General features: G+C 45.7%; 1 protein-coding gene and 1 long non-coding RNA gene across 2 annotated transcripts in view; one reads left to right on the plus strand and one right to left on the minus strand.

The window, feature by feature from the left end:
- PLCG2 (phospholipase C gamma 2) overlaps nucleotides 1-22,841 on the minus strand; it is a 134,258-nt gene that overhangs the window by 2,702 nt on the left and 108,715 nt on the right. Inside the window, exons 24-31 of the mRNA XM_003791302.3 lie at nucleotides 22,257-22,414; nucleotides 19,332-19,434; nucleotides 17,578-17,787; nucleotides 15,889-16,034; nucleotides 14,647-14,761; nucleotides 13,581-13,748; nucleotides 6,606-6,694; nucleotides 153-337 (exon numbers count right to left, since the gene is read on the minus strand). Of these exons, the coding sequence (XP_003791350.2) occupies nucleotides 153-337; nucleotides 6,606-6,694; nucleotides 13,581-13,748; nucleotides 14,647-14,761; nucleotides 15,889-16,034; nucleotides 17,578-17,787; nucleotides 19,332-19,434; nucleotides 22,257-22,414 (1,174 nt within the window). The remainder of the gene's footprint in view (nucleotides 1-152; nucleotides 338-6,605; nucleotides 6,695-13,580; nucleotides 13,749-14,646; nucleotides 14,762-15,888; nucleotides 16,035-17,577; nucleotides 17,788-19,331; nucleotides 19,435-22,256; nucleotides 22,415-22,841) is intronic.
- LOC105887124 lies at nucleotides 14,701-17,530 on the plus strand. Its single transcript, XR_001161361.1, has 4 exons — nucleotides 14,701-14,774; nucleotides 15,235-15,403; nucleotides 15,708-15,865; nucleotides 17,229-17,530. It is a non-coding gene; the product is annotated as an uncharacterized LOC105887124 (long non-coding RNA).

The following is a 22,841-nucleotide window of genomic DNA, read 5'->3' on the forward strand; positions in this document are numbered from 1 at the left end:
AAAAAAAAAAAAAAAAAAAAAAAGACAGAGATAATGAGAAAGGAAGAAAAGAAAGCAATGGGAGCTTTCCAGAAGCCTGGCCCCAGGTGCCCAATACCATTGTGCCTGGAGGCCCTGAGGATCTGTGGGTTGTGGGGGGAGGCTTGACCCACCTCCGGCTGCACTTCTCCTGGTATAACTGGAGCTGGTTCTGGTTGACATTGAATTCCTTAATGAGGGCATCTCGGTTGGCATTGCGCAAGTTCTGGTGTGTGTCATACAGAAAGAGCTGGTTGTTGAGCTCTTCTTGACGCCTCCGCAGCTGGCGACAGGAGGAGTAAAGCTCTTCCTCGCACTCCTGGAGAGCAGGGGAGAGAACAATCGTGTGGAGACCACATCTTCCCCACCACACCACGGTGTGAAACACCGCAGCTCAGGAACCTGCCTGAAGGGAGCAGGGGGGCATAAGTTTTGCCATTGGGATTATCCCAGAAAAGCCAGGGCCTATTTTAACCAAAGATAAATCTCGCAATATTCGTATGGGAAGCAAGCCACTCATAAAAATTCTTGGTCCTTATGACTTTGCTGTGTTGTGAAACACTGAAATAACAAATGCATTGCCCAAGGAGCTATGTCTTAATCCAGTCTTCCCTTGGTCTGCATCACTTTTTAAGTTTTATTTTTTTTAATTGTTTTTTATTAAAGCACGACTGTGTACATCGATGCATTACCTTTTGGCCTTTAAATGCAAAGGTGTCTGTGCAGCTTCATGCTTAAAGTGGAGCCCAAGAGGGGAGAAAGAACAGCCTGATACGAGGGCAGAGAGGCAGCAGAAAATGTAAGATCTCCTGCGAGGCCTTAAAAGGCAAAGCGAAGCCTGCACCATGGGTGAGCTGTGGAAACATTACACTGAGTGAAATAACCTGGTTCTAAAGGTTCACATTCTGTAAGAAGCTATTTATGTGAAATGCCCAGAACATGCAAATTCACGGAGACAGTAGATGAATGGTAGCTCCTTACTCGGGGGGACTTTTCTCCCCCTCCCTTTGTATAATGGAGAGAATGATTTAACTGGAAAGTTATGGCTGGACCTGGCGTACATTCAGCTTTCTCAACGTGATAGCAAAGGGGCCAGGACAGGACCACTAGCAACTGGACACCCTTGCTCTTTAGCCTATCCCAAGGAAAGAAACTGTCTTTTTTTTAAATTTTATTAAGTCAAATACACGTAGATCTTGGATACATTCATGCATATGTGGGGTACAATGTGCTGGGTTTTTTTAATACAATCTAACATGATTACATTTAACCAATCAACATAGCTTTCACCTCAATTACTTGATTATTGTGCCAAAACATCTATGTTTTACATTTCACAGATTTGACTTGTACCCTTGTCATATGCTCCATAGGTGTGGTCCTGCCTTTTACCCTCCCTCTGTCAAAACTCCCTCCTCCCCTCCCCTCCCACTCCACTTCTCTCCATCATCCTGGGCTATAGTTGTTCTATTTTTTATAAGAAAGTGTGAGTAAATATAAGTAGGTTTCATAGAAGGACTGAGTACATTGGATACTTTTGCCTCCATTCCTGAGACACTTTACTCCGGAGGATATGTTCCAGATCCCTCCATGTAAACATAAAAGAGGTAAAGTCTCCATCTTTTTAAGGCTGCATAGTATTCCATGATATACTTATACCACAATTTATTAATCCATTCATGGGATGAAGGGCACTTGGGCTTCTTCCATGACTTGGCTATTACAAATTGAGCTGCAATGAATAATCTGGTGCAAATATCTTTTTTGTTAAGTGATTCTTGGTCTTTTGGATATACTCCTAGTAGATTGTGCAGAAACTATCTTTATACTGCGAGCACCAACAGAGGTCCCACAGACACCTCTGATTGGCTTGGGGCCCATGCCTGGAGGAGGTTCATGGACAAAGGTGCATGCCCATGTGTGGGGGATGTAATTTATGGTTCCTTGGCTTTAGTTTGGTAACAGCTTTGTGATGTAATTCAATACCAGGCAATCACCTGTTTAAACTGTACAATTTTTAGATTTAGCCTTGGAATTTTAAATGTTTACTAAAAAATGACCAGCGTGTTGTCTAGTCATCCCAGCTGGGACCCAATAAGCCCTCTCAAGCAGCAAATTATTAGCATCTTTGAGAGCTGCTGTGACTTTTATCTGATGTTTCCACTGGCTCTACTCTGATTGTTAGCCGCCTATCCCCAGGGTCCACCTGCGTCTGTCCTCCCCTTGTTGCTGTGTGCCGGGTTTTGTCATAGCACGCTCATGTTGCCATGTCAAACTGTTGCATCATGGGGTGGAGGCATGGCAGTTTCTGCTTTTTGGAGCCAGCACTGGGAAGCCTAAGGAGGTGAAAGGTGGAAGCAGTGGAGGCCAGGTGTATTGAAAGGGGAGGGCAACCTGCCTGGGCAGTGCAAAGGTGGCATCTGCACCTGGGGACAGTTAGAGACCCCTGTGATATGGGGCCATGGGTGGACAAATTCCATAGCTTGCCTGGAAGGCATCGGTGAATTAGGGTTCTTGGGCAGGAACTCCGGAATGGGGCTAACAAGGTCTTTTGTCTGAGGAGGAGAGGAGGAAGAGGGTAAAGTATTCCTATGTGGCTGCGTTAGAGCCCCCACATTTCCCTGAGGTATAAGGAAATCTTCCCCACCCCCAAAGCCAGGACCCAGCTGGGTTCCAGAGTGTGGCTCCCAGACCCAGCCCTCCAGGATTCCCGAGTGTGTGCTACAGCTGGCCTCCCAAGGGCTTCACACATCTGCCCTGGGTGAGCTTCCACCTAGAAAAACAGCATCACAATTTTTTCACTAAGCCTCTCTCTACCCCTTACACCTTAGCTCCCACCCAGCGCAAAGCAAAACTCTACAGACCCTGCAGCAGCCAGTTCTCTCCAATGCACCCCCAGGAACTGTTAGCTTGCCCGGCGATGGTGATGGATACTTCCCCGGTCCCCAGCTTCTGAATCTTGCTAGTTTAAATCATTTGAGCAGACCCCTATCCCAATTAATAGCAAGATGGGATATAACCCATCATCATAAAAGAAACTACAGTATTTACTTTCAGACAACAATTCAACATGCATCAAAAAAGATGGTCCTTTTTTTTAGCCTTGGGAAATAATGTTTATTCAAAAATATTACATGAAGACCTTTGTTATTTGTGGAAATTAGAGACAGGCACCACTGGCTTCGAAAATCAAATGATAACATGGAAAAAAGGTTTAAAAACATCTGTGAAGTAGAAAAACAAATGAATCCCACTGTGGAAATAGCACATGCAAAAAAATCATAAGGCAAAGGAAACCCACCAAGGTGCTAACAGTGGTTACAAACAGGTTGTTGGTGAGGATTTTTTTTCCAAATTCTCTTTTCCCCTCCTTCTCAAATTAAGTATAGTAGGTAATACAACAGTGCTAAAAATACTTTTTATAAACCATATATATTGCCAACAAAGTAAAGGACTGAGAATTGATAAAGTCTTTGTGCCATGTAAAAGGTTTCTTCAGTAGGTGTTCAAAGTCCTTACTGACAGTTTTCTGGGGCTTTACAGTCTTTCTCAGCAAATGTTTTCTGAGGAAACTCCACCTCAGCCCTCACTGAATCAATCATTTGCTCAGACAAGTCTTTCTCAAGGCTGTTTACCAGAGTCTCTCCCTGGCTTCCAGAGAAGATGTTGATAAATAAAACAAGGTCAGACCCTGCACCTCACAGAACAAGTCAAAGTCTACCAAAGGCAATTCAGCTCAGCTTCCAAGAGAGACCCCACCACCACCACCATCCCAGTGAGGATGGAAATACATCCCTTAGCAAGGAAGTCAAATGTGCATAAACACAATTTTCTTTTAAATATACTACTCCGCTGCCAATGATAATCACTGAAATTATAATGTTTCTGGGTTGTTTACAACAGCTTTGTAGAGCTCTTAGACCAGTGTTTTTCAACCTTTTTTTATCTCATGGCACTCTTGAACTTCTAGTTAAACTTCTGTGGCACGCTTAAATTATGTGGGTCCAAAAAAAATGTACTTATTGTCCCTTGAACTTCTTTTGAAAATAATCTTTAAAAATTTTCATGTCACCCTGGTTGAAATTCACGGCCCTAGAGTCTCAGAAACCTATCTAGATGAATTCTGCAAAACATACCTAGATTAACTCTGTCCTGCTACCGTCTGAAACCATTTTTATCACTTGACTTTGCTGCAGAAGGTCTGCAGATGGGCTTTACTTACACAGAGAAGCAGCACTGGTTTCCCTTCCTGGGCTACAGGTAGATAAATCCCAGGTCCGTCAGTGGGTCAGGGAGAGGTAAAACTTAACTAAGGGTCTTCACATTTACTTGGTTAAGGCTGTTGCTGAAGGTTTTATAACTATACCATCCTGCTAAATTAAATGATCCTATTAATTCCATATCTGAGTATTGATCCTAAGGAAATAATTCAGACTTAAAGGAGGAATAGGGTACCCACCTGAAGATGGGCACGTTTGTAAGTGGACTCTCTGTAAATGACCAGCTGGGAGGGGGGGGATGATTAATTTATGGTTGTGTGGGTGAAAGGTAGAGTACACTGGTGTTCCCCCTGAAATCTTGAGCAGGTTATGGCCCTGAATTTCAGCTCTGCTGCTGCAATGCATGCCTATGATTGGGGGGGGGGGGGTTGCAATGTCCAGGAGAGTAGATAAGAAAATAGCCTGGGAGATGTCTAGAGATCAGCTGCTTAGAAACAAGAATATAAATAAAACTAGAAAGTAATTGATAGTTGCCCCCACAGATACCCTGCAGGCATCTTGACCCAAAGGCTGTAGCTTTCCTTCATTAAATTTCCCCAAAGTATTCTTTGATTTGTAGCTTAGTATGCCCCTGCCCTTCAGCCTGATAACTTTCTTCCCTAAACAAAGAACTGCCTGTTTAATTGAAGTATGAAGCTGTTACCTTTTCACTTTTCACTTTTTGCCTTGTGTAAACACACCCCTAATTTTCTAAATAAATAGCCCTAAGTGCTGGGCTCAGGGTGGCACCTGTTAGCCTCTCGAGGGGCTGGCGCGGTATCATCTCTTGCAGGTCAGAACAGTGTGTGTGTGTGTGTAAATTTCACTTTCTCTCCCAGACCCCAGGCTGTCAGGCAAGATTCCCACTGAAGGAGGTACTGTTGGCCGTCTCAGGTTCTTTGGCTTCTGTTAAGTCTCTCCTCCCTTTTTTCACTGTTTTCTGGCTTTCTCTCATGTTTGCATCCCATTTCATCTTGATGCCTCTAAAATGCCTTGGAGTAGAAAACTAAACACAGGGCAACAGCGTTGCAGAAAAGCCTAACATTCTCTCCTCTGAGTCAAGTTCAAGGACTCGCTAGGCCTGCTGCAAAGGTGTCCACACCCCTTGTTTTCCCTCCCCCCATTTGAAGGTTCTCAGCTATATTCCTGAAGTTGCCAAACAAGCAACTTCCAAATAGCACAGTTCAGTTGTTACAGACAAAGGAATAACATTACAGATTGTGATTTCTCTACCCAAAAAACAACTAGGATGAGTATCCCAGGGGCATCAGCCCACTGGCATTCAGAACCACAGTTCCGGTTTTTTTTGTTTGTTTGTTTTTCAGTTAGCCAAAGAAAAGTACAGAGACTAAGTATCTTCAAGGTTGTGGCAAACCAAAAGGGCCAAGGAGGAAGTAGAGAGTCACCGAGGTGCCACCTCACTAGGTGAAGAAGGGCCCACACATTTCCTTCCCCAGGACAGGCCAGGGGAGATGTTTGCCTCCACTCTCACACCCTCTGGAGGATTTATCAGATTGCCAACAGGAAGGGAGAAGCATCCAGAAAGGATGCGCTTGTCTAGAAAAACATCAATCTGCCTAAATGTGAAACAGAGTAGGAAATGAAACTAAGCATGAGGATGGGGAGTCTTCATAGTGAAACAATAAATTAACTCATTTTTCTGTAAGGACTCAAATCAGTCTTTCTCTGCCTAGCAGAATTTGTTTCTATAGCCTCAAGGGTGCCAGGCAAACAATGGGATCTAAACATCCTCAGGATCAGAAATACCTGTAAAAAGTCTCTCTAACCTCGCTAGAGGGAAAAACAGATACAGCATTCACAGCCACCATACACCTTGTGAATTTGGCTGCAATTACTTCCTTTTTTTTCTTTGCCCCTCCCCCCCAAAATTCAGCAACTGTGAGACCTCAGCTGCTGGCATTCTTTCTCTTTTTCTTTGGAATGCCACACCATCTCCCTGCTCTCTTCTCTAAAAGATAAAACAAACTTACACTTCTATATCCTAATCTTGGTCTAGAGAAGTTCCTTCCTCATCCTGTGTGGGGCACCTCCTAAGCTTTCCACCCTGACAGTGAGGAACATCCAAGGACCTTCACCCTTTCTCCCTGGCTGCTCAGAGACATACGGCGTTCTCCAGAAAGATGGTGGGAAGAAAAACTCATAACCTCTGGAGAATTGGCAAAAAGGAATTCTTTTATGAGTCTCATGGTCAGACTAGATAATTCTCAGTGGATTTGAGTCCATGAGCCAGTGGGCTTCCAAGGGCATTTCTACACCTACCCCCAGCAGGTGCAGCTCAGGAAGCTCTGACTGGCGTTTCCCACTTACCAGGACTGGCCGCATCTCACAGAGAACCAGGAGGGAAGCAAGCTCGATGTCCTCACTGTACCCATTCTTCAGAGGAACAGATCTGAATCCTGTAGCAGAAGAGGGGGAGGAAACACAAAGGCAGGTAATTAATGTTCAGATGGAAGGGGCAGCCTTGCAAAAATGACAAAAATAACAGAAAATTACTAATTTTGCACTACGTTAGTGACAGACAGAGATCAATCCCATAAATGCTCTTGCCAACAGGCTCCCTAGTCCGTGGGAATTCTGTTTTGCACAACTTCTCAAAAGGGCTGAACAGACAGGAGGGTGGTGTAAATCCTTCTCTTTCGAAATTGGCCTTAGATAGTTTGTTTCTCACAGAGTTCTTAAGTAAACAGCAGAGGAGGAGACTCAGGCTTTAGCCATATCTTGAGGGCAGATTCTGGCCATCTCCTGTGACAGATAATCCCAATAATCCCAGCTCTTGAACTTTGACATCTGTCCCCAGCTTGTTTTTCTTATCTAAATGCTACTAGGAATAAAAAAGATACAGCAGTTTCTCAGCTGTACCCACCCATGTATAACCCTCTTAAAAACAATGAGCTTCTTGGTCCCCGGGCAGCCATTTCTTCTTTCTTTGAGCTGTCACACCATCTCCCTGTCCTTTCTTCTCTCTCCTTCTAATATTACATAAATTTTATACACTAATCTGGGTGAGAAATTTTCTTACTCTCCAAGCACCTACTAAGCTTTCCACCCTAACATCAGACGTTATATTTTGGGGAGTACCCAATGTTGGGGGAGCCTAATGCAACCACACACAAATCCTGTCCCTTTTTCCTCCTCCTCAGACAAAGACACAAAGAATCTGGCTAGCCCACCCCCTGAGAAGTTCCTGCCAAAAGACCCTACCCTGACAGGCAAGCTGTAGAATTTCACCCACCCTCTATGGCCCCATATAAAAGGAGCCTATGACTGTACCAGGGGGGTGAGGCCACCTTGGCACTGCCCAGGCAGGCCACCCCTCCCCTTTCAGTAAACCTGACCCAAACATCTCCAGGTGCCACCATTTACACCTTTCACCCAGGAATTATATGCCCTGTTCCCAGAGCTCCCAGTGGAGCCCTGTGTTGGGGTCCACCTGTCTAGAAGTCAGAGGTCCCATCCTGCTGGTTAGAGAGAATGGCTAGCAGCCTTGACTGACAGGTCTAACAGGGAAGCAAGATTAAAACTATCTACCATCTAGAAATAAAAATGATGCCCTTGGAAGAAATTAAAACCCACAAAACATTCCCCCATTGAATTCAGAGTGATTGCAGCTCTGGTTCAATTCCTTAAATACTCCCGAGGCCGAAAGACTTAAAAGAGCCATGAATCCTCACGTCAGTTTCCTCCACTTAGGTCAGTACAAAGCACAGTACCAGGAATGTGTTTTAGCTTTAAAGATTTCCAATGGGAGGAAATCTTCCCATCCCTCAGGCAGTTCACGGCACTATTGATCACCCTCTTCTGAAAGCCCTTCCCTATTTACAGTTAATGACTGTCAAACCTGTGTTTGACAGTCATTAAAACGCTTTATGTGGGGTTGAAGGGCAGCGTTCAGGAGCTGAATCGTCCCCTCCCCCAAATACATCTCAGAGGTTGGTTTGCTCACTGGTTCTGATGTAGAAGATTACAGAGTGAAAAACAGAACTCTCCCGACCCTACTCCTTTATCCCAAAGGGAACCATTGTTAACAGTATCTTTCCCAAGGTCAGCTAAGCATCTATGTGAGTTTCTTTTAAATCACAAAGGAGAGGACTGTGCATTTCCATTTAACATGGTATCTTAGAGATCCTTTCTCTTTGTCTTGAAAGCATTTTCACTTAGTATCTGCCGCTTCTCCAAGACTCCCGCCATGTCCCCAAAGAGGGGACGCCCTCTATTTCCTCTGCACCCTCCACCTTTCAGGTTTCAGCTTATTCATCTAAGAGAACATTTTACACTTAGGTGATTTATCACCTTTTAAACAATAGCTATTGAGTCTGTGCTCTCTGCTACTTCTGGTTGAGGAAAGTAGCGTGCTCTCACAGCTTGCTTGCTTTCCCTAATTTGGACTAAGGTGTACTATTGTTTTGTAACACAGGTAAAGACCTGAAAAGGGCAAAATGCATTAGAAGTTGTCTCCTGAAAACTCTCCCCTCTTTTTTGGAAACTAAAACCTACCCCATGCCAGTAATCAGAGAGCAGAGGAGCATTCTCTGAACCCAGGAGAGGGCTCAGGGAATTGTTCCAACAAAGGCTAGCCTTCATCATCTTTTTCTTCTTTGGAGATAAGGTCACCAAGACCACTGACTAGTTAAATAGCAACAGCCCAAAGCTGGAAACTCCCTTTAGAACTCCTGTATTTCTGCTTGAATGAAGAGGATGGTTCTTTTAAGAGTCTGACCACCTCCTCATTTGCTGGCAAATTAGGAGAATTTTCCTTATCCTCAAAACACTTGTCCCTGTGGCCAAATGAAGAACCAGAGTTTCTATATGGGCATGGGGTCTCATATTTGCATTCCGTTTTGTAACTACAATTCTCCCACAAAGGGAAGCTTAATCTTTTTCTATTTTCAAACATACATCAAAGCTAAAAGAATATCACAAGGAGCATTTGTACACCTACCACCTAGATTCTACCCTTCGCCCTTTACTATAGAGTCGTCCCTCAGTACCCACGGGGAGTTGGTTCTGGGTCCTTCCCAGGTTACCAAAATCTGCAGTGTTCAACTCCCTGGCATAAGATGACACAGTATTTTCATGCAACCTATGCACATCCTCCTGTACACCCTAAATCATCTCTACATTAAGATTTAATACAACACAAATGCTACATCAGTAGATGTTATACTGCACTGTTTAGAGCAGTCATTTTAAATCAATGTGCTGTGAATTTTTTTTTTTTTTTTTTTGCAATTTTTGGCCGGGGCTGGGTTTGGACCCACCACCTCCGGCATATGGGGCCAGCACCCTCCTCCTTTGAGCCACAGGCACCGCCCTGCTATGAAAAATGTTTAAGATCATTAATTAAGATAACTAATTTTTGAAAGAAGTTCAAAGCATAGTAAGTATATTCTTTTTTTAATCAACATAATTTAAATGTGCCATGAGTTTAACTAGAGGTTCAAGTGTGCTGTGAGATAAAAAATGGTTGGGAAACACTGGTTCAGAGTCTAAGAGAAAAATTCTGCACATGTTCAGTAAAAATACAAGTTTTGAAGAATTACTTGCAATCCTAGGTTAATTGAATCCATGGATCTAGAAGCCAGGGATAGGGAGGGTCAGCCGTTCTCCATCCCATCTTTACCTGCCCATTGACCCATCTTATTTATGTATATAATTCAGAGGAGGATGAAGTCCTCAGCCTGCTTTCTCTCCCTAGCCAGAGCTCAGTATTCACATTCCTCTTGCTGGTATAAATATTTACACACAATGACATGCACAAATTTGTATCTTTAAAAGGCTGGATTCCCACCCTCTTGCTGAATTTCTTATGTGGATGTCTTTGTTAGCTACATTTTTCCCTCTTTTGTTTTCTTCCATGAAAGCTCATGGGACATTTAATTGCTGAACTCCGCATGTTTGAAACCATCCATCCTTTGATTTTATACTTGAGTGACAGTTTTAATATAAAGCGTGAGAGTTTTATGCGCACTCTTTTCCCTGGAGGGTTTTGGGGACATGGCTCTCATTGATCACTGCGGTAGTGAAGGTGTCTGGCCTATTTCCCTCTCACAGGCTATGTGATTTGTTGGTGGTAGTTTGTTTTTTTGGCTGGATAGACACCCCTAGGATCCTTGCAGCTGAGTACAGTGCTACCCCAACTTTTAGTAGACATGAATCACTGTGACGCTTGTTAAAATGCAGATTTTGACTGGGATGGGGCCTGAGCTTCTGCAGCTCAAATGAACTATCTGTGGACAGTGGGGGAAGAAGTCGTTCAAGGTGTTGAACATTCAAATGAATGGGGAGGCTTCAGCTAGTCTGTGTATTCCAGGAGCATGGCTCCAGGCAAGGTGGTATAGGCATCTGACTCTGAATTTGGAGATGGGAAAAATCTTGTCCAAGTTTTTTTTTTTTTTTCCTGTTGTTTGTTTTGGTTCTGGTCATTACATGAGGAAAAGGGAAAAGAAACACCTTTTAAAGTAAGAACAGCATTTCTGGCTTTTGGCACCTGGTAAGAATGAGGAAAGCCACATGAGGGCAGCGTGCAGAGCAGGAACGGGAAGTTTGAACTTGCACATTACAGGATTTGCATTCAGCTCTGATTCCGTAAGCCTGGGACCTCGACCGAGTTAATTCACATCTTGAGGCCTCAAAATGCTCGGATTTTAAAAGCAGAGATGATAAAACCCCTTACACAGGATTATGGAGAGGATGAAAAAAGAATTTAAGGTACCTAACACAATAAATGCTGGTTCTTCCCTTCCTGAGCTCCAGCTGGTTGAAAAGCTTAAGTGCAACCCTAATGACAATGGGCAAAGTTTATTTTTGAGTTCACAAGGGCCCTCACTGCCTCATGCACAAAGGAATTGTTCATTTTCTTTCTTTCTTCCCATGAATATGGATGTGCCAGGCATCGCTAGGAGCTAGAAAGCAGAGAGAGAAGGTCCCTGCTGATAGCATCTCTCAGGTGAGGAGGGGGAGGTGTCAGGGTCACATTTTTAATCATCCTTGCGGTTTTGGTCTTTGTTTTAAATCTCCCAGCAAAGTCATTGCGTTTTCTAGATGAACTGACACTCAGCAAGGTAAGGAGGTTTCATCAACTCTGACCTCTCTCCAAGGCCTTGGAGGGGTTATAAATCTCATGCCCCTCATCCTTCAAGAGGACACCAGGATAGCCAGGGGGTGTAGGCGCAGCTACCACCATGGAGGGTAGACCCAGCAGGGGCAGGTTAGGAATAGGCAAGTAGAGTTACCATGAAAAGACACGCATCCTGGTCTCAAGGCCAGGATCATAAAGATTTACCAAAATGATACTTCCTGTGTCAGAAGAAGGGGGTATCACTCTGAAGCCTTATAACAGAAGTGAATTGAAGAATCACAGCCTAGACTGGGCACCGTGGCTCACGTCTATAATCCCAGCACTCTGGGAGCCCAAGGCAGGTAGATTGCTTGAGCTCAGGAGTTCTGAGACCTGCTCGAGCAAGAGCATGACTCCTGTATCTACTAAAAAATACATGATAGAAAAACTAGCTGGGTGTTGTAGCAGGTGCCTATAATCCCACCTACTTGGGAGGCTGAGAAAGAGGTTCACTTGAGCCTGGAAGTTTGAGGTTGCTGTGAGCTAAGATACCCCAGTACTCTAGCCTAGGGCAACAGAGTGAGACTTTGTCTCAAAAAAAAAAAAAAAAAAAAAAAAATCAGAGCCTAATTGCTAGATTTAAAGTTTACAGTGTGGTCAAGTTACCCAAGAGGGGTTGCCCAATATTAGGCCTCTTACAAATAGATACCTATTACCATAGTTTATAAAATGAATATTCCTAAAGAGTTAAAAAAATTCAGATGGTTTTCCCCAAAATTTTTGTTTCATCTTCTCACTTGATTAGGAATTTGTTTCTTCATTACTAAGATGGGCAGCACTGGCCCAACTTGGTTTTCACAGATTTCATTCAGATTCTTCCCCCTACTATCCCCACTCCACCATGGGAACCTACATTTTCTAATTTGAGCCCCCAACATGCCTGCTGGCCAGTGCTGTAAATGGTCAGAGATTAAGGGAATGTCTGACATGTTCCAAACTTAAAAAAAAAAAAAAAAAACAGTAGTATCTTGCTCTGGTGCCTGGGCTGGAATGCAGCGGCATCATCACAGTCACTGCAGCCTTGACTCCTAGGCTCATGGGATCCTTCTGCCTCAACATCTCAAGCAGGTAGGACTACAGGCCTGCACTCTCACATCCAGCTAATATTTTATGATTGTGGAGACAGTCTTGCTATGTTGTTCAGTCTGGTCTTAAACTCTTGGCCTCAAGCAATCTTCCCATCTTGGCCTTTCAATGTGCTAGGATTACAGGCATGAGCCCCTGTATCTGCCCAAAAGACTATATTTGTATATAAAAGGCTCAAATGACAGTCATCTCTTATCTTGAAAACAGTGATAGCCAGAAGCACCTATGATCTTCTGTCTTAGGCATCAAAAAAAACCAGGGAAGGGGAAAAAGGAACTCCAACACCCCACAAGGGCCTAGTTGACAAACATTATATTTAAAATCCAGTGGGAAAATAAATTGGGGGCACCATGCACAACCCAAAGACGCTCACGCTCTTAAAGAACTGACTGGAGCTAGATGTAGCACCAAGCTCGTGGGCCCAGACTCCCTTCACCTAGAGGGGAGCTCAGTGGTGCAGGAGGCCTCAGTCGCTCCCCATTCTCTGGATCTGCCTCAGTGTCCTGAGTCTTAAGTAAGAGCTGGTCACACGTCCCAGCTTGGTATAGTGCCAGGCAAATACAAAATGCCACTTCTCTAATCACAAAGGGGTTTTGTTCAGCATGGAAGAAAATCGTAACCATTCAAAGTAAATTAACCCTCCCGACTTTATAGAAGAGGAAGGGGAATTCTGAAAGCTTAGAATTGGACCCCAGACTATATAACTCCCCGCAGAAACTAAAGGCCTCTGCCCCTGGCAGTCCTAGGGGAGACTCGGCCCTGGCTATGGCGAGGCAAAGCACTTCTAACATTTCAGAAGAAAATCAAACTGCAGTGCCAGGCTGACAATCTACTAACTATCCAGTTCTGCCTGCAGAAGAGCCCGACTGCGAAGAGCTCAGCAGCCTCTTTCCCCCTCTTCTTCCCACCTGTGTGCTAAGTGACAGGATGTGCATGCATTAGCTTTCCAAGCTGCCCAATCAGCTTCACGGTGATTCAATCAGAAACCAGGAGAAATGCTTTCTCATTCTTTCTGCAGCCAGCAGCACCAAAGAAAGACAGTAGACCAAACTGGACATCTTAATTAAAATGCCTCTTACCTGACTTGATTCCTTTAATGGGGTAAGTGGCGTGAGCAAGAAAGTTGGGATCACTGAACATGTCTTCCTCGTAAACCACAAAGCGTAGAAACGCCATGTTTGGGTCGTAAATCTCAAACGTCACCTTCTCCTGTGTTGGAGCCCAGACAGGGCTGAGGCCGTTATCATCTGGAAGGACATGAAAGCTCATTAGAGGGCACCTTTGTCCTGCCCCCCCTTCCTGCTAAAAACAAAACCCATCCTTCAGCTTTGAATCCCCTTAACAACCATATAAATAAATAAGCATCTGTAACAAGGTCTAAGAAAATCAGAATCATCATCTCCCCCACCGCACCTGCAGTGAGCCATCCTGCTAGAGCTGCTGGTGCAGGAGACCACATCCCCCCATGCACATCTCCCACCCACCTCCCTGGAAAGCAGAGACATCGGCAGGCCAGGAAGGAGTGTTTGGGAAGATGAAAAGGAGAGGTGAGAAGACAGGCTGGGAGCCACATCCAGAAGCCTGGCTTGCTGAAGAGGCAAACCCCAGCCTCACACAACAAGGCAAGAAAAACCTGCCACCTTCCTAATGCCAATTTAATCAGTGGGTGTGTGATTGGTCACGGGGCTGTCATTACAGACAGTGGTCTTGGCCTTAAAAAGCCCACTGTTTGTGGTTCCTTCCTGGCTTCTCCTGGCAGAGCAAGCCTTCCACTTGTCCTCCCCACCTTCTAAGCATCGGTTCCCCAGGTTAGGGTGAGTCCTCCAGGTCAGCCCTGTTATGCCCCCGCCACCCCCTTATGTCTCTGCATAGATAAATCAGGCTGGGCTTTTGCACAGAGAAGACCAACCTAGTGTCAGGGAGTGACAGCCTTGCCGAAGACTCTGGACTTGATCAGGGACACAGAAACACAGCACGGGGTACAAGTCAAGCAACTTAATAAAGTGGCCCCTTTGTTTTCTCTCCCTAAGCTGAACCACTGTGGGCAGGAGAGATGAACGGAAATGCCCAGAGAGCAAAAGCACATCAGTGTCCGCAGAGGAGAGCATCCCCGCTGGCCAGGAAGAAAAGGCCCAGGCAACTTACTCACAACTGTCGTCTTAAACTTGTTGTTGTCATACTCGGCTCCACATATCTCCACCTCTACAAAAGGACAGGCAATACTTCGCCCAAGTTTGGGGAGATGGCGGGCGCCGAGAACCTAGGACACCAAGGTAAGCAAAGGGCCTCAGGAAATTTCATCCTAAAACCTGACTCCTTAGGATAAAGAGGTTTTGGTTTTTGGGGTTTGGTTTGGTTTTGGTGGGGGGCTTTTTGTTGCTGTTGTTTGTTGAGACAGTCTCACCTGTGCCCTGGGTAGAATGCTGTGGCATCATAGCCATATAACCTCAGGCGCTTGGGCTCAAGTGATCCTCTTGCCTCAGCTTCCCAAGTAGCTGGGACTACAGCCACCCACCATACCACCCTGCTAGTTTTTCTATTTTTAATAGAGATGGGGTCTCTCTCTTGTTCAGGCTGGTGACAAACTTAAACTCAAGCAGTCTACCTGGCTCAGCTTTCCAGAGTGCTGGGATTGCAAGTGAGAGCCACCACCCCCAGCTATAGTGTTTTCAATTAAAAAGAAAACACTCTTTTCTTTTTGTATGAATTCAAAGTCAACCTCATTGTCCCCAGAAAGCTGTTGAGGGAACTGATTTACTGGAGAAGCCACAGTGAAGAGCTGTGAAGCAGCAACCATCACTGTTTCCCTTCTGTGGACCAAGAAGTGAGGGTGGAGTGTATGGAGTCCCACAGCAATTCAAGATAAGCCTGGATCTCAGCCCCGGGCCATCTGACTCAGCAGGTGGGTCTCATCCTTGGATATCTACCAGCACAGAGAGCTTCGCCTGTGGATTTCCCTGTACCCGGGAAAGACTGCAGGAGAGTGTGGCATTCTTTTTGTAAGTGGTCTTTATTTAAAGACCTTTGGTTACATACCCTGCATTGCTTTCTTCCTTAATATCATATGAAACACGATTCATTTCTCTCTTACAAACAACACACTATCTGAAAGCTAGATAAATTCTTAAAAGCTTTGACCCCTAAAACTGCCTTCGCTACTAAGACCAAATGGCTATTTCCCATGTTTTGTTTCCCTCTAGCTAAAGGCTGACCTCACTGGGACTCCGGAGAGGGATTGATACCTTGCCTTCACTGTGACCCTGGAGGGTACTGCAATAAAGATCCTAAAACACTGTCCCTGGATGCTGATGTTTTAAACAAGGGGAAGATCATCTCCTAAGGCAGCAGTGGCCCAGCCCCTGGGGTGAGGAGGAGACCTGACTTCACCTTGACAGTCAGCGTCATCTGGATCTTCCTCTGGGACTCAGGTGGCATCGGGTGGTACGTCTCTGTCCTCATGCTCTCAGGCTGTAGGACGTAGCCCGTCCGCCCGTTGAGAGAAAACAACGCGTGATTCATCTGCATGTACTTATCTGGGAAGGAAAACGCACTCCCGCTGTAAGGCCAGCATGATGACGGGCCCTCCTGGGCCAGGACAGTTGCTGGGTGGAAAACAGGTTACACCTGCTTCCAAAATTAACTTAAGGCGGTTGTTCAAAGAGCTATCTGACTCTAGGAAAATATGAGGTATTTAAAATAACAGTCTCAGGGGAACACCTTCCCGCATACGTCACAAAATCCAGAACCATAAAAGATTAAAACCTACTGAGACCTAAAAAATGTCTACTTACAAAAAAAATTGCACTAAGTGAAATCATTTCAATTCAAATGACAAATACATAAACATTTTTAACCTTTCAAGGGCTCTGATGAATGTATGCAATAAATACTGCATTAGGTAGCTAAAGCATGAGCAGTGCCAGAAAAGGCAGATGTTCCCTAAACAATGGAAAAATGGCTAATATCACCCATGAAAGAAACACCATAACATAATATATATACAGTATAATACTATATAATGTAGTATATATTATATAATATATAGTGTATTATACAGCGTAATATAGTGTAATTATATATATTATATAATAATGTATATAATATAGTGTAATATATAATATAGTGTAATATATACTATATATACTATACTATGTATAGTATATATAATATATATTATAGTATAATTGACTATACTGTATCAATTTTCACCTCTCAAAATGGGCGAAGGCTGAAAAATTCAATAAAACCAAGGAGAAGTTATACAAAAGAATGTGTTCAGACTCTACCAATTTGCATTCCACACTCTTGATGGTCGTTTAGCACTGCCCTCAAGAGTGTGCAATGCAAATTGGTAGAGTGTCTGCGCTCAGGCTCAGCTGGAGACAGGTGCTCAGGGGTCGTCTTCAGGGCAAAGTTTATCACACTGTGATCTGAGAATCCTGTCCCACAGAGGTACTCCTAGCTCTCATATGCTCATGTAAGGCTACATAAGGAGGTGGTGCTGTCCATGATAGCAAACCCCAGGGAACAAGATAACCGTGTCCCCACAGGGACTTGTTAAATAAACCATGGTTCCATTCAGTGGAATCCTCTGGGGCTATATAAAGAATGTAAAGGAAGCTACCAGTAAACCCCAAAAGCAGCTTTATGCAACATAACAGAAATGCAAAGTGCTGTGATGTATGCTCTCGTTGTGTGTGCAAATATTTATGTTCTTTTTCCCCCAGCATGTGAATATCTGTGGAAGAGGAGAAGGGACCAGGAGGAGAGAGCCCTGAAGACCGCACTGAATGCTTGTACCCAGCCTTGCATGCAGCTAGGAACCAGCTCCTATACTTTTAAACTACATGAGGTAATGTACTTCCTTTACCTCTCAAGCCAACCTGGCTCTGTCTCTGCAATCACAGAGCACGCCTGATCCAAGCGCCTCCACCGCCCTCAACACCCCCTTCTGTTGACAGTCCTCGTGCTAAGTAGCATGCTGGCTGAACCCTGGCATCCCCACATCAGCAGAGGTCGCCTGGACTAACACCACTGCCTTCTCTCACTGACCGGCTACTTCCAGCTCCCCTGTACCTGCAGACTGGAAATTAAGCGCCACCATCTGGGAGCCGCACACCCAGAGGCGGAAGGGATCGTAGTTGGAGGAGTCAACCCTTTGTCCCTTGGGGTAGACGCGGGTCAGGCCCTTTTGATTGTACTTCAAGAGATCTAGGGGCTTCTGTCGGGTGATGCTGTCTGCCTTTGTCTCCACGAAGGAACGGATTTCTCGGAAGTCAGGATTTTCTGCACACACGGAAAAAAAGGTCACCATTTATTCTTTGTCTTATCTGTGCATTTTTTTTTAAAAGATTTTTTTTATTAAATCATAGCTGTGTACATTAATGCAATCACGGGGTACAGTGTGGTGTTTTCATATACATTTTGAAATACTCTCATCAAACTGGTTAACATAGCCTTCTGTGCATTTTCTTAATTGTCATCACAACCCCTTAGTGTGATGGCTGCTGAGTGCTCAAGTTGTAAAAGGAAACCAGGAATGTCTCTTTTTGGCAAGACATTCAAGGGGTTGTGATGACAATGCCATAACAATCGGTACCACTATAGACTCTTGCCCTCCCAGGGTCCCAGGTATTGGGAGGGAGGGGAGTAGTCTTCCTACAGCCTTTTAGCCTAGAACTATTGTAATTTACTTTTCATTTACAACTACAACAGCCTCGAACAAGAAAAGACAAAAGTGGTATGGGTCATAGAAAGGGGAAGATGAGGAGGGTTTCCAGTAGCTTTTAGGACTGGAAGATGCACAGAGCAGTCTGCCTTCCCCACCAAGGATGCTCTAGACACAAAGAATGCACTAAGCATCTTATTGACTGAGAATCACCTGTTACTGCCTGCAGGCAGGGATGTGACAGGAGGGGGTGCCAGTGTGGGAGGAGGAATGGGGACATGATTCTCCTTTGCTCCCTCACATCCAGCTGGGGTGGGGGAGACAGCCAAGTAGTAAACGTACTGAATCTGGTCCTCAGCTTTGGCATCTGTCCCAGAACGTAGGGGGGCCCTAGGGACCTGCCCGCCACTTTTAAGAGTTAACTCTGGGGTTTATTACTATTTCTCTGGTCTTCTGTTCTGGAATCACAGATTCTGGAGATGAAAGATATGAAGTTGTTCAACAGGCCCAAAGAAAGGAGAAGTAAAATATGAACAACATCATCAAAGAACTTGCTACTTGGAGAATTTGATAGAAAATCCATTTCTTAATGGACTCAGATTTGGCTGAATAATGGCCCCCAGGATATCTAGGTCCTAATGCCAGGAACCTGTGAAAATTAGACCTTACATGGCAAAAGGGATTTTACAAATATAATTAAATGAAAGGGCTTGAAATGGGGAGGCAGACCTGAATGCAACCACAAGAGTCCTTCTACTAAGGAGGAAGAGAGAGAGGCCAGAGTGGTACAGCCACAAGCCAAGAAATGCCAGCAACTGGGAGAAGCAAAGACTGGAATTCTCCCCTAGAGTCACTACAGCCCTGCTGACGCCCCGATTTTGGACCAGTGATTCTGATCTCTGGAACTGTACAAGAATAAAGGTATGGTGTTTTCAGCCACCAAACTTGTGGAAATTTTTTACAGCAGCAGAATAAAACTCATTTACCCTCTAAATGGTTTATCCCACTAAGGCACCAAAAGGGTCTCTTCCGCCAGTACCCCAAGGACAAACTCAAGGTGAGGCATCTGCCTTGCTCACTGCTGCCCTCTCTGATGCTATAAGGTCTTAAAGGAAACAATTTTCACTGCCATTACGGGGCAGGCTCATGGGGAAGTTGTTACCTAAATTATCCTTGGTTTTGCTGGTGGGTTTGCAGTAAACAACGAGGTCAGAGAGCTCGATGGCAATGGACTGGTTCTTCTCCCAGTACTTCATGTTGTTCTCCTGTTTAGAGTCACCTAGCTTTAGTTTCAGCCTCCAGCCAGCCCCGAGAAATCCCACACTCCCCGCTCCCAGGCAGTCTCCTCCTCCTCCCCACCTCGCCCTCGGAGCTTTAGTAGAGTTGAATGTTCTGCCTTCCTGAAGTTCCCCCCAGTCCCTCCTCTCTCTCTCTTCCTGTATCTCCAACCCAAGTTTGGTGTCTAGCTCAGTCCTAGCTGACTGCAGGTCTCAAAAATAGACAGGGGTCAGGATGGCATGGGGAGGGCTCTTTTCCATCACCTGCCCTCTCCCCTAAAGCCCTACTGTTACAGTTCGTCCAATTCTAGTTCTCCAAAAGTTCTTGTTCTAACCAGCTATTCCCTGCAAGCTGAAACATGCAAGCCCCTCTCTGCCCCTTAGTGCCTGTCCCAGCTCTGTCTGAAGGAAGTTGTCCCCAGGGCTTAGGCCACATGCCATGGACTGGGGAAGCATTTTTCTCCAGGGGACCCACTGTTAAATCTCACTCCATCTGAAGAAGGCTGAGCTATTTACTTGATACCAAAACAGACAACCCTCTTAGTCCTCCCCAAATTCTTCCTATCAGCCTTTGATTGGCCAAGGGGGAACCTTGAGAGAATATTTAGGTAACAACCATCACTATGGAGGGAAGGTGCTTAGCTTTATAGCATCTAAGTTAACATACAGGTCTGGAAGGCGACACTATCTCCCTTTAACACAGGGAAGCTGAGTAACTTCCCTCAGGCCACACAGCCATCCAGCATGAAAACCAGAAGCTTAAGTGACTGGCCCAACCCAAAGCCTCTGTTCCTGCCCCATGTCTCACAGCTGTGTCACCTCACACCTCATCAGCCACCAGGTCCTGCAGAAGGTGTCAATGAAATAGTAAATGTCTCCTATATCTGACCCCAGAGTTCATACCCCAAGTACCTCCAAACCACAGAATCTGCCTCCTGGATCTCGTCTCACCCTGGACCCTGCCCTCCAAATCACCCCCGCTCAGGAAGCCTCCCTGGGTAACTCCAGCCATGGCTGGAAAACTGTCTAGATCAGTCCCTGCCCCCTTCATTCTGGGCCTGCTTGGCCTCACACCATCCCTCATCTGACTGTCCTACGTCAATGGCATTCAGCACTGGCACTCAGACCTCGTCATTGCTCCTTGCCATCAACTGGAGGTGGCCAGAGATTAGGTGACCTGAACAGGCACCTTGGGACAGGCAGAGGCACATGGCCAGGACCTGGTGAGGAGCTCCTGACGGTGAGCTGAGAGTCATCTGCTGCTAGTTGGGGAGGGGGGAATGTCCAGAGTGGGATCCTGGTCACCTCTGCTGGCCCCTGTTTTCTTAATCCCCAGATGTAATAAGACTTCAGAAATAATTCTCACAAAATCCTAGCAAATATAAAAACTAATTAAGCAGGAATGTGGATCAAAGGCCACGGGCAGCAGCCCTGAACAGCCTGGCTTCATTTCAGGAACCTTCTTGCAGCAGGAGAGGAGGTGGGAGAGGAAGGGGGAGCCTGCCAGTGAAGTCCTGTTTTTCTCCATTAAGAGAAGCAGAGAGGCAAACACCCATTGGAAATGATTTTTCAAATGAGCCTTGGGCAGTGGCACAGCCCCTCTGGGTCAGAGGTGCTAGGGGCCAGGTGAGATGTCCCCACTGGGGAAAGCGGGGACAACAGCCCAAGCTCACAGTTCAACCCAAATGGCTGGAGATGCTATGATAAGCCATGGGAAAAATAAGAAGCCGAGTATAAGGACAGGGACAGATGACAGGGCCCACTAGGGAGGATGCCTGACCAAACTGACTCCTGAGGAGGATGCCTTCCCTCTAGAGAAATTGAAAGAGTGAGTCCAGGGGGTCCCTAGTGACCAGAGGCAGGCCAGGATGTGAGGCTCCCCCAAGAGGAAGGGAAGGCCAGGCCAATGGTGGTGACCACTTCCAAGTACCTTGGGTGGGTGACCCAAGAGAGACTTGTCAATTCCAACCAGAGCTCAGATGGACACAGGAGGACCCAGAACAGCTTTAAAAATCAGTCCTTTGGGTCAAGATCTGCCTTAGAAGCAAATGGGCACCTGGGAAGCCCTAAAATTTCTTTCCAGTTCTGTAGCCACAAGCACGAGCAGGTCGCACCTGACTCCAGCACCTAAAATGTGGCAACACTTTCCCACGTCAGCCTTACAATAACAACGTGATGCCTAAATATTTTTGAGTAAGGTATTTGCTTCCTCATTTTGCAAACAAAGAAATTGAGGCCCAGAGCAGTGTGGTTACATTCCCAGGGCCCCAGCCCTGCCAGGGTGCAAACCAGTCTGCCTAATTCCAGCCTCCCAGTTCCTACACAGAGGCTAAAGCCTTCTCAAAACACTTCCAGCCAAGGGTGAATGCTCCAGCCAGGATCACCCCGAGAAAATCATTCCCTTCTAAGGGGAAGTTCCTTCCCCAGGATAAAAATCACTGTGTTCCCAGGGCCTATCCCAGGTCCCGGGTGGCAAGCTCAGGGAATGTTTGCTGTGGGAAGGACCCAGCTGCCTTGTGCAATGTTTAAAAAGAATAATCAAAATGAGGGAGGCAGTATCTTCCTTGTAAGATACAGGAGCCAGACGGCCATCATCACTGAGCACCACTGCATACACCCTGACCAGCATCCCAGGGGGCTGCCACTGGCCCCTTCCCTCCCTAATGAGAAGTGTTCCTATCCAATGAACCCACCTGTCTACTCCTCGAATTCTCTCCCTGCTACCCACACCCAGCCCTGGCCTCAGCAGAGCACCAGAGGCCTGATGCCAGGCCCCGGGCCCAGGTGAGCCCAGGTGAGCAGGCGCCCACCTTGGTATCGATCTTCCAGGTGATCTCACGGATGCTCTGGAACCACTCGAAGAGCTCTTCCACCTTGTCTGTGGCAAACTCCACCGGAGGATCACCTTGCTTCTTGGGCTCCAGGATAAAGACAAACGGCTTCTGGTTTTTCCCCTGCGGGGCTTTCACTTGGGAAAAGAAAAGGGAGGAGCTCTGATCATCCTACTGACGGCCACGATGACCAGACCTCACGCTGCCCAAGCCGTTCCTCTCCCAAACCAAGCCAAACTGTCACTGCTGTGGTCATGGTCACCACCGACCAGGATGTCCACACTGTGTCCAGCAGTGTCTGAATTACATGTTACTGCTTAAGGCCGTGGTTCTCAACCTTCCTAATGCCACGACCCTTTAATACAGTCCCTCATGTTGTGGTGACCCCCAACCATAAAATTATTTTTGTCACTACTTCATAACTGTAATTTTGCTACTGTTATGAATCGTGATGTAAATATCTGATATGCAGGATGGTCACAGGTGACCCCTATGAAAGGGTCGTTCGACCCCTAAAAGGGTTGTGACCCACAGGTTGAGAACCACTGGCTTAAGGTGTGCGAT

The sequence above is a fragment of the Otolemur garnettii genome, unplaced genomic scaffold, assembly GCF_000181295.1.
Source record: "Otolemur garnettii isolate 467f Iridium unplaced genomic scaffold, OtoGar3 scaffold00047, whole genome shotgun sequence".
In the NCBI taxonomy this organism is placed as follows: Eukaryota; Metazoa; Chordata; class Mammalia; order Primates; family Galagidae; genus Otolemur; species Otolemur garnettii.